General features: G+C 39.4%; 1 protein-coding gene across 1 annotated transcript; it reads right to left on the bottom strand.

Annotated features, from left to right (window-relative positions):
• Positions 1 to 580: 580 nt before the first annotated feature.
• On the bottom strand, positions 581 to 15327 carry LOC128049908 (alcohol dehydrogenase 1-like). The gene is made up of 9 exons (XM_052642225.1): positions 15310 to 15327; positions 12591 to 12692; positions 11680 to 11818; positions 5734 to 5821; positions 5357 to 5576; positions 4902 to 5162; positions 2736 to 2871; positions 1798 to 1936; positions 581 to 605 (listed from the first exon to the last, which is right to left on the bottom strand). The coding sequence occupies exons 1-9, from the start codon at positions 15325 to 15327 to the stop codon at positions 581 to 583; spliced, it is 1128 nt and encodes a 375-aa protein (XP_052498185.1).
• Positions 15328 to 19655: the final 4328 nt, after the last annotated feature.

The raw sequence follows: 19655 nt of genomic DNA, 5'->3' as shown, positions 1-19655 counted from the left end.
TGGCAAGATTTCCCAGATATGCTTTTCTGTTTGAAAGCACAGATGGGAACTGAGCCTCAGCACGTCATGGGCATTGCAGGCATAGGATGGTACGAAGACCCCAGAATAGAAAATGGCTCACTGTGTCCTGAGAGAGCCTTTCAAGAATTTATGAGACCCCATGCATTGTAGAAACAGCAAAATCATCATGTAAACCCTGGAGTGGTGTGAAAGATACAGAGAAATCTGTATATTGAGGATAGGAATAAGGGATAACTCAGGGACAACGTTCATGGACCAATGACAGAGATTAGTTGGGTTGATGGACATATCACAAATCTTATCAATCAAATCCCACCATCCCCTTTTTTTTCCACCATCCCTTTTTTTAATGTCACAAAATGAATTATATAACATCTATTCTCTAAGAGGCTATTTTATTATAATTAAATTCAAGGTGAACTTTTTTTTCATTTTTATAATCACACTGCATTTCCATATTTTTGCTGCTCTTTTCACTGCACTGGCACAATCAGGGAAGTGAAACAGGAAAGGAATAAACTCCCCAAGGATATTCTTGCACCTTTCATTATTTGGGATCTCAGAACAGCAGAACACAGCGGATCCTGAAACACAGAAGTATAATAATAAAGCGGTTGAATTCCTTGAGAAACAGTGATATCAGCAAAGCAAATTACACCCTGTATTGAAAAACTGAGTTGCCTATCCCCACCCCATTCCACCTTTATCTAGTTTACCTGTAAGAAATATAGGATGGGGTGAAAACAGGACCCCAAATCAGCTATAATAGGAAGACCCCAGCTTTGAGCACCATTCCTTCTGGCTACATAATCACAAAGACATCCAAACCCTTTGCTACAGCTTCTGATCAGCTTCCATCAATCCTAGAATCTAATACCACGTCTAATTAGGGAAGAATAAATGGGTTCCTTAGTTCCTTTCTGTTTGTAGTGTGTCTGCTACCTGTTAGATCCATTCCCCTCCTCTATTATTTGTTTCTAAAATTTTAGATGAGTTTTCTTGACTCTTCTTTCTTGATTTAAATGGGCTGACATGCTAGGTCTAAACCAACAAGGTATATAGCAGGCTAAAATTTAAATACCTATCTTAAAATAAAAAGAAATCATAAAACAAGCAAACGATATAGGTAAAGAAGTGGGGAGAGAATAGGAATGAGAGATGTTTTTAAGAACCAGAATCAGAAAGTCAAAGAATTCATCACAGAAGTAATTCCTCATTTACTCCTTGTTACTTGCTCTCCACTGTCTCCAGCACTCAGGACAGTCCTGGCAAAGAGTGTACCATCACTCAATATGCACTGAGTATATAAATGAACACACTGAGTAAACACTTCATCCCTAAAGGTATGCTAGCTGGAGCAGACTGACATTTGTTAAGAAATGATATAGAAAGGCTTTGTGCTGTGGGTAGTCTGAACCTTTGCCTTGAAGATCCTTGTAAGATTTTATGATGGCAGTAATGTCAACTCATTTATTCTAGATCATTTCTCTAACCAGAAAAATAATGCATAATTGACCAATGTGGAGTAAACTGGTGCTTAGTGTTATACCGACTCCTCAAACATTTCTTTGAGATAGGTTAATACAGGTCTTTCCCAAAGAGGAACTTGCAGATGAAACCTTTTCTTATCCTTGTGACAACAGGAAATAGGATAGAGTATATGAAAGAAGGTCTTCAAGTAGCCATCTTTTTTTCACAAAACCACTTAGGAATGTTTGAAAAGTCATTTTTTTCTGTGAGTTCAGGGTACAGAAGTTCATCAAAGAAAACACTCACGTTTTTCCAGCATGATACAACTCAAAAGCTTTGTGGAGTTGGTCAAAAGGCAACTGATGGGTTATTAATGGATCTATATTAATTTTATTTTGTAGGTAAGCAGTCACTAGTTGGGGAAAACAGTCTCTGGTTTTATAATCTGCAAAATAAAAAGGCTGTTGTAATAAGATTTGAGAAATATCAGATTAACCAAAAGAAAAATAAGTAAGTTGTGGAGATGGGTAAAGTATTCTGAAAATTTGCCATTGATGAGTTCATTTGTACATCAGAAGTTGTTGGCTTTTGTTGCTAAGTGTGGCGGCTACAGACAGTTCTGTTACCTGGAACATCTTTGGAAAAAAATTGGGTCAATATTCACACATTATTGGGTTAAAAACTAATTAAAAATAAAGTAGAGTCTCCAGCCCACCTCCTGGGTTTAACATTATACAACTATTTCCTCATCTCTCTATTCACACACAATGAGATGGCATGGGAACTTTTGATCAGAGCAATGGATGGAGATGGGAATATTAATTTAGTAGGCTATTGGTCAGTACTGCTCAGAAATAAGGGCTCCTATGGGAAGACAAATATCAGTGCCAAATACCAAGTTGGTGCCTGTAATTATCCAGAAAGCCTTGCTGTTAAAATGGCACAACAAACTTTGAGTCCACCAGTGCAGAACTGAACTTAGCTGGATTATTCCAAACACTGGGGAAACCCAGAAACTATTTTGTAGGAAAACCCAGAAACTATTTAAAAATTTGTATTTAAATGTAAAAAAAATAACCTATTTAATTAAATTAACTAATCTGCAAAATATACCAATTCATTGGAGGAGAAGTCTTTGAAAACTTATACCATTATAGGTTTGTTTCCCCAAGGAGAACATTTTTGAATTACATGTTTCTACAAAGTTGAAAGAGATTTTGTGAAAGCGAAAACAACTGACTTACCTCCTAAACATGTACCCTTCAGTGTCCGTCCAGTGGAAACTGATTGAGCAGAAAGGGAAAACTTTGAACCTGGTGCAGACACTCCAATAATTATACAGACACCATGGCTCAGGTGGCAGGAGTCCCAAGCAGCAACCTGATAATGAGAAAAATGACCATAAGTAGATGCGCATACATAAGTAACAACTATCTGCAGTGTTGGAAGGAATTGTGGAGTTCCTAGATTTCAGACCTCTTCCTGGGCAGAAGCTACTTACTTTGAGCTCAGCTTCAACATTGCCAGTGATGGAATCTCATTAGAGAACCAGAAATGGCAACCCGCTCCAGTGTTCTTGCCTGGAGAATCCCAGGGGCTGCGGAGCCTGGTGGGCTGCCGTCTATGGGGTCGCACAGAGTCGGACACGACTGAAGCGACTTAGCAGCAGCAGCAGCAGAGTTCAGTGGTAAAGAGCACAGACCCTGCCATGGTGTGACTTTAGGCAAGTTACTTAACCTCCCTATGTCTATTTGTAAAAAGAAGAGTAATATCACCTATGTCATAGATTTGTTACAAGGCTTAAGTGATTAAAACATTTAGAATGTTATCTGGCACAGCGTAAGTACTGTGTGTTTATTTAATAAAATTACCCACCGCCTCAAAGACCGCACATACTATTATTCTTTGCCTGACCTTCTCACTTGTATAACTCTGTTCAGTTCATTTATATTTAATAAAAACAAATATATATACATATGTGTGTGTGAAGCTTCATTAAAAAAAACAAGTTTTTTAAGGGTGTAGAGTATACTTCACGTCAATCTATTTTGCTTCCTTTTCTGGTTCTTAACCTTCTATCTCTCCCCTGCCTGCATTTTGCCTATGTCTCTTTCCTGTTACATCACTGCATCTACTTCCTTCACCCTTGAACCATGTACATTAGATACACGCTGAAGTGAATCAAATGCCTAATTCTTTCCTCTACCCTGTCAGTTCCGAGTCTGCTGCTGCTGCTGCTGCTAAGTCGCTTCAGTCGTGTCCGACTCTGTGCGACTCCACAGACGGCAGCCCACCAGGCTCCCCCATCCCTGGGATTCTCCAGGCAAGAACACTGGAGTGGGTTGCCATTTCCTTCTCCAATGCATGAAAGTGAAAAGTGAAAGTGAAGTCGCTCCCTCGTGTCCGACTCTTAGCGACCCCATGGACTGCAGCCTACCAGGCTCCTCCGTCCATGGGATTTTCCAGGCAAGGTACTGGAGTGGGGTGCCATTGCCTTCTCCAGTTCTGAGTCTAGGGTCTACTTTATTCTCCCTGAACCTAACATACTGGTGCATAGGCTCATTTTTCAAATAATGAATGGTTCTGATACAGAACACACATGAATATCATATGTGAATTATATAATGTTGATACTTAAATATAAAAACATGTTCGTGGATAAAGAGCTAGGACTACAGGAAAGGAAATAGTGCTTGTTTAAACTTCATATATTGTAGTGTCATATCTTTAAAGTATATATTGCTTTGATTTTTAAGATGGATATTTTAGAGTGACTATACATTCCATTTTTAGGTCTGTGTCCACAGGTCCAAAACATATGTTCAGGGGAGTTTTATACTTAGTGGGTCCCCACCCACTAAGCAAGCATCTATAGACACAATTCATTTTGCTGTGCTTTGCATTTTTCAGATATTGCATTTTTTACAGATTGAAGGTTTGTGGCAACCCCGTGTTGAGTAAGTCTATCAGCACATTTTTTTTTTCCCACCAGCATTTGCTTCCTTTTTGTCTGTGTCACATTTGGTAATTCTCACAGTATCTCAAACATTTTCGCTATTATTAAATTTCTTATTGTGATATGTAATCAGTGATCTTTGTTACTATTACAAAAAGATATATTGTAAAGTAAAACAATAAATAAATAAATAAAACTGAGATAAAAAACAAAAAGATAATGACTGTCACTGAAGGCTCAGATGATTAGCATATTTTAACAATAAAGTATTTTAAAATTAAGATCTGTACATTGTTTTTTCTTAGACAAAATGCTATTGCATACTAATAGACTATAGTATAAACATAATTTTTATATGTGGTGGAAAACCAAAAAATTACTTAGCTCACTTTATTACAATATTCACTTAATTGTGCTGGTCTGCTTCTACTCACTGTGACCCAAACCTACACACCATGGTTTCTGCGAGTCCGATGGCCTCAAAGGCAAAGTCAACACCGGTGCCTGTCATTTCCTTGACCACCTCCTGGACGGGCTTCTTGAGATTCGAAGGGTTGAGACAATCTGTGACCCCTAATGCTCTTGCCTGAGGAAATTTTTCCTCATTGATATCAACTCCAATGATTCTAGAAGCACCAGAGGCTTTACAGCCCATGACAACAGCTGAGCCGATTCCTCCAAGTCCAAAGACCACACAGGTAGAACCAGGAGTGACCTACAAATTCACAAGTCATGTTTGTGTTAGGAATCAAATCTGGACACTTGTATAATTAAGAAAACAAACAAAAACAACCATTGAGGCTTTTGGAACCATTGACCCCAGTTGAAACATTTGGACCGTTTTGGTCTTGTTTTTATGTTTTCTTGGCAGATCACTATAACATACTAACACACAGCTGTTTTCCTCACCTTGGCCGAGTGAACAGCCGCCCCATATCCTGTAGCCACCTCACAGCTTATGACACAAATCTTGTCCATGGGAGCAGCAGCATCAATTTTCACCACTGAAATCTCAGGCACAACAGTATATTCGGTGAATGTACTTGTGCGGAAAGAATGATAGATCTTTTCTCCTTTGCAGGTAAACCTGCTTGTGCCATCCAGCATTAATCCAGAAGGGGGTAGAAAGCTGTTCAGCAGTGACACAGACAGGCACAGCATCAACCCAGACACATAGAGTTGTAAAGAGAGAAATGAACACCTTTAGCTCCAGGTCAGTGCTTGCACAATAAAAACGGTTTAATAAAAAGTGACAAGATAAACAAAAGATGGGCAAATCTACTAACTCTTGCTTCTCACAGAAGTTTCCCTTGGGATTCAAGCAGGCACTGCATTCTCTACACTGTGGAACAGCAAGTGTGAGGACTTTGTCTCCTATATATAGGAAAAAAAAATCGTTTGTTTAAAATATTATGGAAACACAATAGTGTGGTGATAAAAACTTTATTGAATGATCTGATAACTTGCTGCAGACAGATTATGACAAGTATAACATATCCCATGGCTATTTTGGAGGAAAAATCCTATAACCTGGTTTCAGAAATCCCATTATTATTTTGGGCAAATGATGGAAATATGGGGATATTCCTTGCTGGATAGATAATTGTAGGTCTGCTTTTACTCTGGAAATAAACTAATAAAACTGGGAATAACCCTTAGAGATGTCATCTACTCTAACCTTTTGGCTTTCCTTTGAGAGATTTAAGTCCGCAGTGGTCGTTACCTGCCTGAAGCTGGATAATAGCAGAGACCTTTCTATTGAGCCTACCTGTCCCACGATGGAACATGGACCCACAGCAGGTCTCTGACATGTTTTCTTTAGGGGGCTGTGGCTCAAGATATTCTCAGTTCTGAGAGTAAAAGGAATAGCTTTCTTTCTGCAGAGAGAGGCTGCTTCTGGAGCGTTTACTACAGAGGGTGGTTTTTCGGTTGCACAGTTTTAGAATGCATACTGATTATGTGTGGGTCCAATAATTAACCCTCCTGGGACCTAGGGTTACAGGCTGGGAAGGTGAAGAGAATTAATGAACACAGTCATCACAGACTTATAAAACTGTACAAAGCCTTGTCAAAGGTCTATAACCTTGTCCCTAAAAGTGTGTACGGTTCTTACATATATTTATAATCCCCTTTGGCCTCTTGCAGAGTTCAGATAGCATTAAAAATCTCTTTGAGTTTATGAAACTTCCCTGGTAGTCCAGTGGCTAAGACTCCACACTTTTAATGCAGGGAGTCGTGGTCAGATTTGATCCCTGGTCAGGGAACCCTCTGATCCTGTGGGTCAGATTTGATCCCACACCAAAACTAAAGATCCTGCATACCACAACTAAGACCCGGTGCAGCCAAATAAATAATTATTTTAAAAAGTCCCTAGTAAGTTTAGATAAGGAACATCTTAACTTCACTGGCCCTAAAAAAATCCAAGGATACTGGATCTCAAAATCAGGAGAAGCTCAGATTCTGCTGCCTTATCTTTTCTCTCAAATAGTCATCATTTTCCACAAAACTTTCACTGAGATTTGTTCAGTTAAAGAGGAGTTAGCTCCCTAACAATTGGCATTATCTTCTTGGAGTTGTGGGGAAGGTCGTGTCTTTTTGCTTTTGTCCCTCCCACTAGGCCTAGTGTCAGAGGCATGGCAGGTCCTCGATCATTGTTTGCAAAATGAATACCCTGATGATAGCTTTGTGAATGTCCTGACCACATGCCCTTCACATGAAGCTCACACATGGACTCTTCACATGTGTGATTGCTCTTATTTATTCTGACCATTTCAGATGTGCTAAGAATGGCTGTGTCAAGGTCCTTTGTGATATGCCTGGGGAAGAGTGTTTACTTTTTTTGATTCTTTGAAATATCATTATCATCCTGTCAACAAAGTTCTACTAATATATTCTACTTGATAAGAACATTCATTCGTTGAACATTCATTCGTCAATCATTCAATGCATTCCAAACCTGAACAGGCACTATGCTGAGTATGTGGGGGACACTATATATATAGCAGCAGCAGCAGAGAGAGAGAGAGAGAGAGAAAGTGAGAGTGAGAGAGAGAGAGCTGTCCCTCAAAAGCAAGCCAGTGGGACTACATTGGACTAAAAGACTCAGGCACAGCTAAGGAAACTATATAAACAAAATGAAAGGCATGCCTACTGAATGGGAGAAGATATTTGCAAGCAATATATCTGATAAGGGACTTCCTTGGTGGCTGAGACAATAAAACATCTGCCTACAGTGCGGGAGACCTGGGTTCAATCCCTGGGTCAGGAATATCCAATCCCCTGGAGAAGGAAGTGGCAACCCACTCCAGTACTCTTGCCTGGAAAATCTCATGGACACAGGAGGCTGGTGGGCTACAGTCCATGGGGTCACAAAGTCAGACACGACTGAGTGACTTCACTATCTGATAAGGGGCTTGTATACAACATTTGGGCTTCCCTGATGGCTCAGATGGTAAAGAATCTGCTTGCAATGCAGGAGACACAAGTTCCATCCCTGGGTTGAGAAGATCCCCTGAAGAAGAGAATGGCTATCCACTCCAGTATTCTTGCCTGGAGAACTCCATGGACAGAGGAGCCTGGAGGGCTATCATCAAAGGGGTTGAAAAGAGTTGGACATGACAACATAATAACACACACATGCAATATATACAATGAGCTTATACAACAATGAACTTAACATCAGGAAAACAAGCAACCTGATTTTTAAAATGGACATAGAACCTGAACAGACCTTTTCCCAGAGAAGGCATATACAGATGGCCAACAGACACATGATTAAAACCACAATGAGATACCACCTCACACCTGTCAGAATGACTACTATCAAAAAGACAACTAATAAGTGTTGATGAGGATGTGAAGAAAAGGGAGCCCTCGTGCACTGTTAGTAGGAATGTAAATTGGTGCAGCAACTATGGAAAACAATATGGATGTTCCTCAAAAAATTAAAAATAGAACTTATATGTGATCCAGCAATTTCACTTCTGGGTATTTACTCAAAGAAAACAATTAATTCAAAAAGATACACGAACACCAAGACTTATTGCAGCATTATTTGTAATAGCCAAGGTATGGAAGCAACTTAAGTGCCCACTGATTGACAAATGGATAAAGACGTGGTGCGTATATATAATATGCATATGTGTGTGTGTGTATATATATATACCTGGGGCCTCTGGTGGCTCAGAAGTTAAAGCGTCTGTCGGGAATGCGGGAGACCAGGTTCGATCCCTGGGTTGGGAAGATCCCCTGGAGAAGGAAATGGCAACCCACTCCAGGACTCTTGCCTGGAGAATCCCATGGAGGGAGGAGTCTGGTAGGCTACAGTCCATGGGGTCGCAAAGAGTTGGACACGACTGATCGACAAATGGATAAAGATGTGGTGTGTATATATACTATACATATGTGTGTGTGTGTGTGTGTGTGTATATGTATATATATACATATATATATACACACATATACATACACCCAGGGGAATATTATTCAGCCATAAAAATATGAAGTCTTGTCATGTGTAATAACATGGATAAATTTAGAGGGTGTGATGCTAAATGCTGTTGTCCCAGGTGGTGCAGTGGTAAAGAATGTGCCTGAGGTACAAGAGGTACAAGAGACACAGGTTTGATCCCTGGGTCGGGAAGATTCTCTGGAGGAGGAAATGGCAACCCGCTCCAGTATTCTTGCCTGGAAAACTCCATGGACAGAGGAGTCTGGCAGACTACAGTCTACAGGGTCACAAAGAGTCAGACACTACTGAGCGAATGGCACACACATGCAGGCTAAGTGAAAAAAGTCTGACAGAGAAAAGCAAATACCATATCATCTCACATATATGTGCAATCTAAAACACAAAATGAAACAAAATGAAACAGATCCATAGATGCAGAGAGGTTGCCAGAGGGGAGGGAATGAGAGGACAAAAGAGGTGATGAGGATTAAGTACAAATCTCAAGTTATGAAATAAATAAGGTGTAGGGTTGTAATATACCAGCAAAGGAATATGATCAATAATATTAAAATAACTTTTTTGGGGATAGATGGTTAAGACTTATCATGGCAATCATTTCGTAATGTCTACAAATATCTAACCACTCTGCAACACACCTGAAACTAGCATTATATGTGTGTGTATACACACACACACACACACACACACACAAAGAATGCTTAAACTACCATACAGTTGCACTCATCTCACACACTAGCAAAGTAATGTTCAAAATTCTCCAAGCCAGGCTTCAACAGTGCATGAACCATGAACTTCCAGATGTTCAAGCTGGATTTAGAAAAGGCTGAGGAACCAGAGATCAAAATGCTAACATTCACTGGATCATAGAAAAAGCAAGAGAATTCCAGAAAATCATCTACTTCTGCTTTATTGATTATGCTAAAACCTTTGACTATGTAGATCACAACAAACTGTGGGAAAGTCTTAAAGAGATGGGAAACCAGACTACCTTATCTGCCTCCTGAGAAATCTGTATGCAGGTCAGGAAGCAACAATTAGAAATGAACATGGACTAACAGACTGGTTCCAAATCAGGAAAGAAGTACATCAAGGCTGTATATTGTCACCCTGCTTATTTAATTTAAATGCAGAGTACATCATGTGAAATGCCACGTTGCATGAAGCACAAGCTGAAATTAGGATTGCTGGGAGAAATATCAATAACCTCAGATATGAAGATGACACCACCCTTATGGCAGAAAGTGAAGAGGAACTAAAGAGCCTTTTGATGACAGAGAAAAAGAAAAGTGAAAAAAGCTGACTTAAAGCTCAGCATTCAAAAACTCAGACATGGCATCCGGTTCCATCATTTCATGACAAATAGGTGGAAAAACAATGGAAATAGTGACAGACTTTATTTCCTTGGGCTCCAAAATCACTGCAGATGGTGACTGCAGCCATAAAATTAAAAGATGCTTGCTCCTTGGAAGAAAAGCTATGACCTACCTCAACAGCATATTAAAAAGCAGAGACATTACTTTGTCAACAGAGGTCCATCCGGTCAAAGCTGTGGTTTTTCCAGTAGTCACATATGGATGTGATAGTTGGGCTATAAAGAAAATCGAGTGCCAAAGAATTGATGCTTTTGAACTGTGGTGTTGGAGAAGACTCTTGAGAGTTCCTTGGACTGCAAGGAGATCAAACCAGTCGATCCTAAAGGAAATCAGTCCTGAATATTCATTGGAAAAGTGGTGCTGAAGCTGTGGCCAATACTTTGGCCACCTGATGCAAAGAAACTCATTGGAAAAGACCCTGGTGATGGGAAAGATTGAAGGCAGGAGGAGAAGGGGACAACAGAAGATGACATGGTTGAACGACAGAGGATGAAATGGTTGGATGGCATGAATTTGAGAAAGCTCTGGGAATTGGACATGGACAGGGAAGCCTGGCGTGCTGTAGTCCATGGAGTCCCAAAATATTGGACACGACTGAGTGACTGAATTGAACTGAACTGATACACACACACATATATGTATTTGTGTAGACTTATAGGATCTTAGTTCCCCAGTCAGGCATTGAACCCAGGCTGTTGGCAGGACAGCATGGAGTCCTAGCCACTGGACTGCTAGGGAACTCCTGTAGCATAGTATTGTGTGTGTGTCAACTGTATTTCAATAAAAAAGGAAACAGTGAATTCTTCTGCAGCTATGTCAGAATAAATGAACTTGCCAGATTATAAAATTTCCCTTTCTGCTGACAAATAATTCAGTAGAAAAAAGTTTTCACTGACATATATTTGATAAACAAAATTGTAAGTTTATATTGATTTGATACATTTAAATTGCAATATGATTGCCATTTTCATATTAGCTAACACTTCTATTGTGTCATGTAATTATAACTTCTTTTAGTTTCAGTAACAATTAAAATCTAGTCACTTAGAAAGTTTAATGTTTATAATATAGTTTTATTATCTATTTGAAAAAAAAAGAAGCAGCCCCTGCTCCTAAGGAGATTTTAATCTGTTTAGAAGTACACTGGTCCTATCTCAACTCTTGTTCCGCTGTGACTAGTTACTTGGCTCAGCCACTACCTCTCTGGATTGCTAGCACTGACAGCAGAGAAACTGTGTGACCCTTGGAACCACTGGATATATTTACTACCATGATATGTGATTAGGTAAAACAATTCAGAGGCAAACCAACTTATTTCTCCTGTAAATATGCTAATGCATTTTAGTGGTGGGTTGTTTGTGCAGAGGTTTTTGTGGCCCATTTCCTACCTGGTTTCACTGAGCTCACTCCTTCGCCAATACTCTCCACAATTCCAGCTCCTTCATGGCCTGGGATGAAGGGACACTTCAGTGGGATTATTCCTTTTACAGCATGATCATCAGAACCACAGATCCCTGTAGATATGATCTGGGTAGGAATTAAGTGGCGAAGGATAAATTAGTTTGGAATTTTTCTTTTGTCTGAAACTTATTATGAATAATTTTTTTTTACATGAATGACCTCATTTGATCCCTCTAATAATATTCAGAGAAATACGGGACAGGTCTAATTACCCTTAATTTAAAGATGAAGAAAAGGAAGACTCAAAGACTTAAAATGACTCACCCACTCTCATGGTGGATGTTCAGATACGGAAATAAACTAGGCTTTTTGAAATCTACTCTGTATACCCTGTGTCATCAACTAGTTTTGCAATATGAGATTCTATTCTATCCAATGAAGGAATTTTGACCACGTATCCACAGCACCACCATTGAGAAACCAAAAATTTTAAGCCCAGTTTTGTGGAATGTTTTCCCAGACCTCTGGGAAAATTGATTTTAAACCAGCATATTGAAAACATTAAGTTAATAATGTAAAATGTGTTTGAGTTTAACTGTTGCAAAATTTAATTGGCATTGAAAGTTTTAAAACTTCTCAGTTAATAGACCAAGTTTTCTTGTCTGTGGATAGACTCAATCCACTTATACTGATCATAGAAATGAAACATTTCTGGTACCATAGCCACTGTATTACTGCTCTGCCTGGAATTCAGCCAGAAAGCATACAGGCAGGGATACGGACTAGCTGTTTCAGTATCAGTAGTGGGAACGCTGGAACACTGGGAACAACTTGATGCATGAAATAAGATTTCCCTACACTTGCCTTCACAAGCACAAGTTCAAAGATTTAAATTTACCTTAATACGAACTTCCCCAGCCTTTGGTGGCTCAACCTGCACTTTCTCAAGTGAAAGAGAAGAGTTTGTTTTCCAGGCAATGGCTGCCAGGCATGTGATTGTCTGTTGACCCAAGGACAATAAGATGACATCATTTAGCGATAACATTTAACTTCTGATCATACAAATGACACTTACTTGCTATAATTTGTAGCAATAAGAAAATCACACAAAAAAAGAAAAGAGATCATTGCAATTTCAGACATAAGCTGGTAAAACTTTAGCATATTTCTTTTGAGTCTCTTAAAATAATTTTTATACAGTAGAGATCATGTCATATAAGCAGTTTCGCATTTTAGGGTTGTTTTTTTTTTTTTTTGCCAGCGAAAGCCACCATATACTGAACTACTGTTTGCTTGTTCTAAAATGTTTTCTCATGATTTCAAAATGCTTTATAATTTTAAATAGCTGTTTTATATTTCATCATTTGAGTATATCCAAATATTCTTAATCAGCAACTACCTTAATCAAAACAATCATTTCCATTGTTTTGACTATTATAATTTATATTGTATATAATTTTGACTTGCCTGGTTTCCTTAAGTAAGAATTACTAGAAGAAGGATAGAGACATGGTTAGAGTGAAACTGATTTCTAAATAACTCTACAGAAAGTTTGAATGATTTGGCACAACGCCTAGAACTGTAAAACAGTATCTGTCATCATTTTTCCCACTCTCATTAGCATTTACTGTGGTCATTAAAAACAAAGTGACTGTCAGAAAAAGCTAGCTATTTCTTTTTATTAGCATTTTTTAATATTAAGAATGTTGAAATTTTTTATGTTTATGTGAGCCATACATATTTTCTTCTTTTTGTGAAATGTTTGGTCCTATATTTTATGTAAGTATCCACTGGCATCTTGATATTTTTTTACTATCATTTGACCTATTTGTGCATTAAATGAGTGATTGGTTGTCTACTATCTCGTCATACATGATTTTTCCTTCTTGATTTTTGACCTTTAATTTTTTGTGAAGCTATATGTGCATATATACATGCATAACACACATATTAAAATTTTGATTTGTAAAAATACGTTTTCCTTTATTATTTCGTCCATTTCCGTGGTTTGAGAATTTTCTCCAGTGTTGATGTTGCTCAGTCGCTCAGTCTTGTCTGGCTCTTTGCGACCGTGGGAACGGCAGTGCACCAGGCCCTGTCCTTCACTTTCTCTCCATATAGAGACCAAATAGATATTTGTTACCTTCTTTCTAGATTTTTATAGTTTGATTTTTAAATACTTAACTCTTAAATCTACTTCAAATTATTTTGTGTAGTATAAATTTATAGAATCTAAATGAATTGGCTCAGCATGAAATCTTGATGAATTTTTCTTTCATTTATACTTAAATTAGCACCTTTACTCGGAGAAGGCAATGGCACCCCACTCCAGTGCTCTTGCCTGGAAAATCCCATGGAGCCTGGTAGGCTGCAGTCCATGGGGTCGCAAGGAGTCAGACATGACTGAGGGACTTCACTTTCACTTTTCAGTTTCATGCACTGGAGAAGGAAATGGCAACCCACTCCCAGGCAGTGTTCTTGCCTGGAGACTCCCAGGGATGGGGGAGCCTGGTGGGCTGCTGTCTCTGGGGTCCCACAGAGTCAGACACGACTGAAGCGACTTGGCAGCAGCAGCAGCAGCAGAACCTTTACTATATAAGTTCTTTAATTTACAAGTTTCCTTTTGTAAACATAAATTTATCTTACTGTCTATTCTTGCACTGACATTTCAGTGAATAACTTTTTGATATTTTTAAATATCTGGTGGTACTAGAGCCCTTCATAATTTTATTGGTGCTTCATTTGCAAGTTTACTGCTTTAGTAACTGTAAGACATTATGAGTGGAGTAAACTATGTCTTAAAGAAACTTAGAAATCAATCAAGGAGATAGTACATGTTTTATAACACAAAGAAAAGGGAAAAATGTCACAAGAGAAGTTCAAATAAAAAAATAAAATTATATACTTTATGGAAAACTTCTCCTACTTCAGAAGTGATACACACTCAAGGCAAAAATTTGAAAAACTCAGATAAGTGTAAAGGAGGGAAAACTTCAAGTCTAGTACCCAACAATCAGCATTTTTAAGATTTTTATAAACAGATTAACTAAAGTATTTTTAACAAATTTTTATTGGAGAATAATTGCTTTACAATGTTGTGCTGGTTTCTGTCAAACATCAACATGTATCAACCACAAGTATACATATGTCCCTTCCCTCTTGAGCTTCCCTCCATCTCCCACCCCATCTCACACCAGTCAGAATGGCCATCATTAAGAAATCAACAAACAATAAATGCTGTGGAGGATGTGGAGAAAAGGAAGCATTGTTTTTAAGAGTATGATACTGGAAGGAACATAACGTCTAATACTAGGAAACTGACTAAATAAATAAATAAAAACAACATAATTATTTCCTTGGAATGAATTTCTTTGTTAAATTATAGGCACACTTTTAAGGCATTTAGTACCACAGTGTCAAACTATCACCCAGTAAGTTTCCATCAGTTTACTTTCCTAACAGTGGTGCATGAATTTCCATCGGTAGGAAAACATTGAGTGTTATCCACAGAAATCTTTGATAAGCTGTTTGGAGAAAGTGTCTTAATTTTGTTTCAAAGTGCACTTTTTGGATAACTAATAAAGATGATATAGACCTATTTGAAAAGTAGCACTTACCTTTCCCATAGTGTCCATGGTGAGTCTTCTATTTTCCTCAGTGTCTTATAATGTCCCAAACAATATCACTTCTTCAAATCTGCTCATGGGAAACTGGACTATTTATGTGCTAAGGGTAATTAAAAATAATGACATACTGGAGCAGCTGTGAAGAGATACCCCACGCCCAAAATAAGAGAAACCCAAGTAAGATGGTAGGTGTTGCAAGAGGGCATCAGAGGGCAGACACACTGAAACCATACTCACAGAAAACTAGTCAGTCTAATCATACTAGGACCACAGCCTTGTCTAACTCAATGAAACTAAGCCATGCCCACAGGGCAACCCAAGACGGGCGGGTCATGGGGGAGAGGTCTAACAAAATATAGTCCACTGGAGAAAGGAATGGCAAACCACTTCAGTATTCTTGCCTTGAGAACCCCATGAACAGTATGAAAAGACAAAATGATAGGATACTGAAAGAGGAACTCTCCAGGTCAGTAGGTGCCCAATATGCTACTGAAGATCAGTGGAGAATAACTCCAGAAAGAATGAAGGGATGGAGCCAAAGAAAAAACAATACCCAGCTGTGGATGTGACTGGTGATAGAAGCAAGGTGCGATGCTGTAAAGAGCAATATTGCATAGGAACCTGGAATGTCAGGTCCATGAATCAAGGCAAATTGGAAGTGGTCAAACAGGAGATGACAAGAGTGAAGGTCAATATTCTAGGAATCAGTGAACTAAAATGGACTGGAATGGGTGAATTTAACTCACATGACCATTATATCTACTACTGCGAGCAAGAATCTCTACTAAGAAATGGAGTAGCCATCACGGTCAACAGAAGAGTCCAAAATGCAGTACTTGGATGCAATCTCAAAAACGACAGAATGATCTCTGTTCATCTCCAAAGCAAACCATTCAATATCACGGTAACCCAAATCTATGCCCCAACCAGTAACGCTGAAGAAGCGGAAGTTGAATGGTTCTAAGAAGACCTACAAGACCTTTTTAGAATTAACACCCCAAAAAGATGTGCTTTTCATTATAGGGGACTGGAATGCAAAAGTAGGAAGTCAAGAAACAGCTGGAATAACAGGCACATTTGGCCTTTGAATGTGGAATGAAGCAGGGCAAAGACTAATAGAGTTTTGCCAAGAAAATGCGCTGGTCATAGAAAACACCCTCTTCCAACAACACAAGAGAAGACTCTACACATGGACATCACCAGATGATCAACACCGAAATCAGATTGATTATATTCTTTGCAGCCAAAGATGGAGACGCTCTCTACCGTCGGCAAAAACAAGACCAGGAGCTGACTGTGGCTCAGATCATGAACTCCTTATTGCCAAATTCAGACTTAAATTGAAGAAAGTAGGGAAACCACTAGACCATTCAGGTATAACCTAAATCAAATCCGTTATTATTATACAGTGGAAGTGAGAAATAGATTTAAGGGACTAGATCTGATAGATAGAGTGCCTGATGAACTATGGCATGAGGTTTGTGACATTGTACAGGGGACAGGGATCAAGACCATCCCCACGGAACAGAAATGCAAAAAAGCAAAATGGCTGTCTGGGGAGGCCTTACAAATAGCTGTGACAAGAAGAGAAGCAAAAAGCAAAGGAGAAAAGGAAAGATATAAGCATCTGAATGCAGAGTTCCAAAGAATAACAAGAAGAGATAAGAAAGCCTTCTTCAGCGATCAGTGCAAAGAAATAGAGGAAAAGAACAGAATGGGAAAGACTAGAGATCTCTTCAAGAAAATTGGAGATACCAAGGAACATTTCACGCAAAGATGGGCTCGATAAAGGACAGAAATTGTATGGACTTAACAGAAGCAGAAGATATTAAGAAGAGGTGGCAAGAATACACAGAACTGTACAAAAATGATCTTCATGACCTGGATAATCACGATGGTGTGATCACTCACCTAGAGCCAGACATCCTGGAATGTGAAGCCAAGTGGGCCTTAGAAAGCATCACTATGAACAAAACTAGTGGAGGTGATGGAATTCCAGTAGAGCTATTTCAAATCCTGAAAGATGATGCTATGAAAGTGCTGCACTGAATATGCCAGCAAATTTGGAAAACTCAGCAGTGGCCACAGGACTGGAAAAGGTCAGTTTTCATTCCAATCCCAAAGAAAGGCAATGCCAAAGAATGCTCAAACTACCACACAATTGTACTCATCTCACATACTAGTAAAGTAATGCTCAAAATTCTTCAAACAAGGCTTCAGCAATATGTGAACCGTGAACTTCCAGATGTTCAAGCTGGTTTTCAAAAAGGCAGAGGAACCAGAGATCAAATTGCCAACATCCGCTCGATCATGGAAAAAGCTAGAGAGTTCCAGAAAAACATCTATTTCTGCTTTATTGACTATGCCAAAGCTTTTGACTGTGTGGATCACAATAAACTGGGGACAATCTTCAAGAGATGGGAATACCAGACCACCTGACCTGCCTCTTGAGAAATCTGTATGCAGGTCAGGAAGCAACAGTTAGAACTGGACATGGAACAACAGACTGGTTCCAAATAGTTAAAGGAGTACGTCAAGGCTGTATATTGTCACCCTGCTTATTTAATTTCTATGCAGAGTACATCATGAGAAATGCTGGACTGGAAGAAACACAAGCTGGAATCAAGATTGCTGGGAGAAATATCAATAACCTCAGATATGCAGATGACTCCACCCTTATGGCAGAAAGTGAAGAGGAACTAAAAAGCCTCTTGATGAGAGTGAAAAAGGTGGCTTAAAGCTCAACATCCAGAAAACGAAGATCATGGCATCTGGTCCCATCACTTAATGGCAAATAGATTGGGAAACAGTGGAAACAGTGGCAGACTTTATTTTGCGGGGCTTCAAAATCGCTGCCGATGGTGACTGTAGCCACGAAATTAAAAGATGCTTACTCCTTTGAAGAAGAGTTATGACCAACTTAGACAGCATATTGAAAAGCAGAGACATTACTTTGCCGACTAAGGTCCGTCTAGTCAAGGCTATGGTTTTTCCAGTAGTCATGTATGGATGCGAGAGTTGGACTGTGAAGAAGGCTGAGCGCCAAAGAATTGATGGTTTTGAACTGTGGTGTTGGAGAAGACTCTTTAGTGTCCCTTGGACTGCAAGGAAATCCAACCAGTCCATTCTGAAGGAGATCAGCCCTAGGATTTCTTTGGAAGGACTGATGCTAAAGCTGAAACTCCAGTACTCTGACCAACTCATGCGAAGAGTTGACTCATTGGAAAAGACTTCAATGCTGGGAGGGATTGGGGGCAGGAGGAGAAGGGGTCGACAGAGGATGAGATGGCTGGATGGTATCACTGACTCGATGGACATCAGTCTGAGTGAACTCTGGGAGTTGGTGATGGACAGGGAGGCCTGGCGTCCTGTGATTCATGCGATCGCAAAGAGTCCGACACGACTGAGTGACTGAACTGAACTGAATGACACAACAACATGGGGAAACCAGAGAGGTGAATGGTTGTCAAATATGTGAAAGTGAAGGACAGCAAGGAATATGAGAGAATGATTCAGGAGGGTGTCAACAACAAGGAAGCTCTATTGGGAAGAAGCAGTTTGGAGAGAAGCAATAGATGAAAAGGCAACGAAGTGAGTATAAAAAGAGTGAATGAACTAAGAGAAAGAGCAGCTCATAATTAGCTCATAAGAATTTCTGGAGTATCAATTAATGCCAGGAATTGCTAGATGCAGGTGATACCAGTATAACACTGGGTGTCCAAGAGTCGAAGAGATGGAAAAGCACAAGTAATAATATAAAATACTGTTTAAAAGCTGAGAGATAAGTGATGACAAGGACATGACAAAGACAAATAGATGACAAAAAGATGACAATGTGAGGTCATTATGAATGATGAGAGATGAGATTCAGATGAGACTTGCCATCCTTGTTTCTATCGTGGTGAGTATCCCTGCCTGTCACTTGGGAGACTGCAGTTCCCTGGTGGGGAGGCAACAGGCTCTTTGGGGCTTCCCTAGTGGCTCAGATGGTAAAGAGTTCACGTGCAATGCAGGAGACCTGATTTCGATACCTGGATTGGGAAGATTCCCTGGAGGAGGGCACGGTACCCCACTCCAGTATTCTTGCCTAGAGAATTCCATGGACAGAGGAGCCTGGTGGGGTCGCACAGAGTTGGACACGCTGAGCCACTAATAGGGGGTTCAGCTCAATCAAGGTAAAGTGAAACTGTGTAATGTGGGCTTGGAGTAATGCTGCTGATGATGATGAAGCCTCTGCTCCTGTTAATATGGATGATATTTGGCTTGATAGTTGGCTTCTGCTAGAGATAGATACTAAGGCAAATATTAGATCAGAAAACACCAAGGGCACTGTTTAT

This window comes from Budorcas taxicolor, chromosome 6 (genome assembly GCF_023091745.1).
Source record: "Budorcas taxicolor isolate Tak-1 chromosome 6, Takin1.1, whole genome shotgun sequence".
NCBI lineage: Eukaryota > Metazoa > Chordata > Mammalia > Artiodactyla > Bovidae > Budorcas > Budorcas taxicolor.
Note: the sequence above shows the minus strand (reverse complement) of the source record. Positions and strands in the feature narration are given on the sequence as shown.

Bases quoted from the DNA above. Each gene is read 5' to 3' on its own strand.
- LOC128049908 (XM_052642225.1), bottom strand. The intron at 2,872-4,901 runs GTGTGTAGGTTT...TCTCATTATCAG, and splicing joins TCGGACTCGCAGAAACCATG to GTTGCTGCTTGGGACTCCTG. The intron at 1,937-2,735 runs GTAAGTCAGTTG...TTTATTTTGCAG, and splicing joins GAAGGGTACATGTTTAGGAG to ATTATAAAACCAGAGACTGT.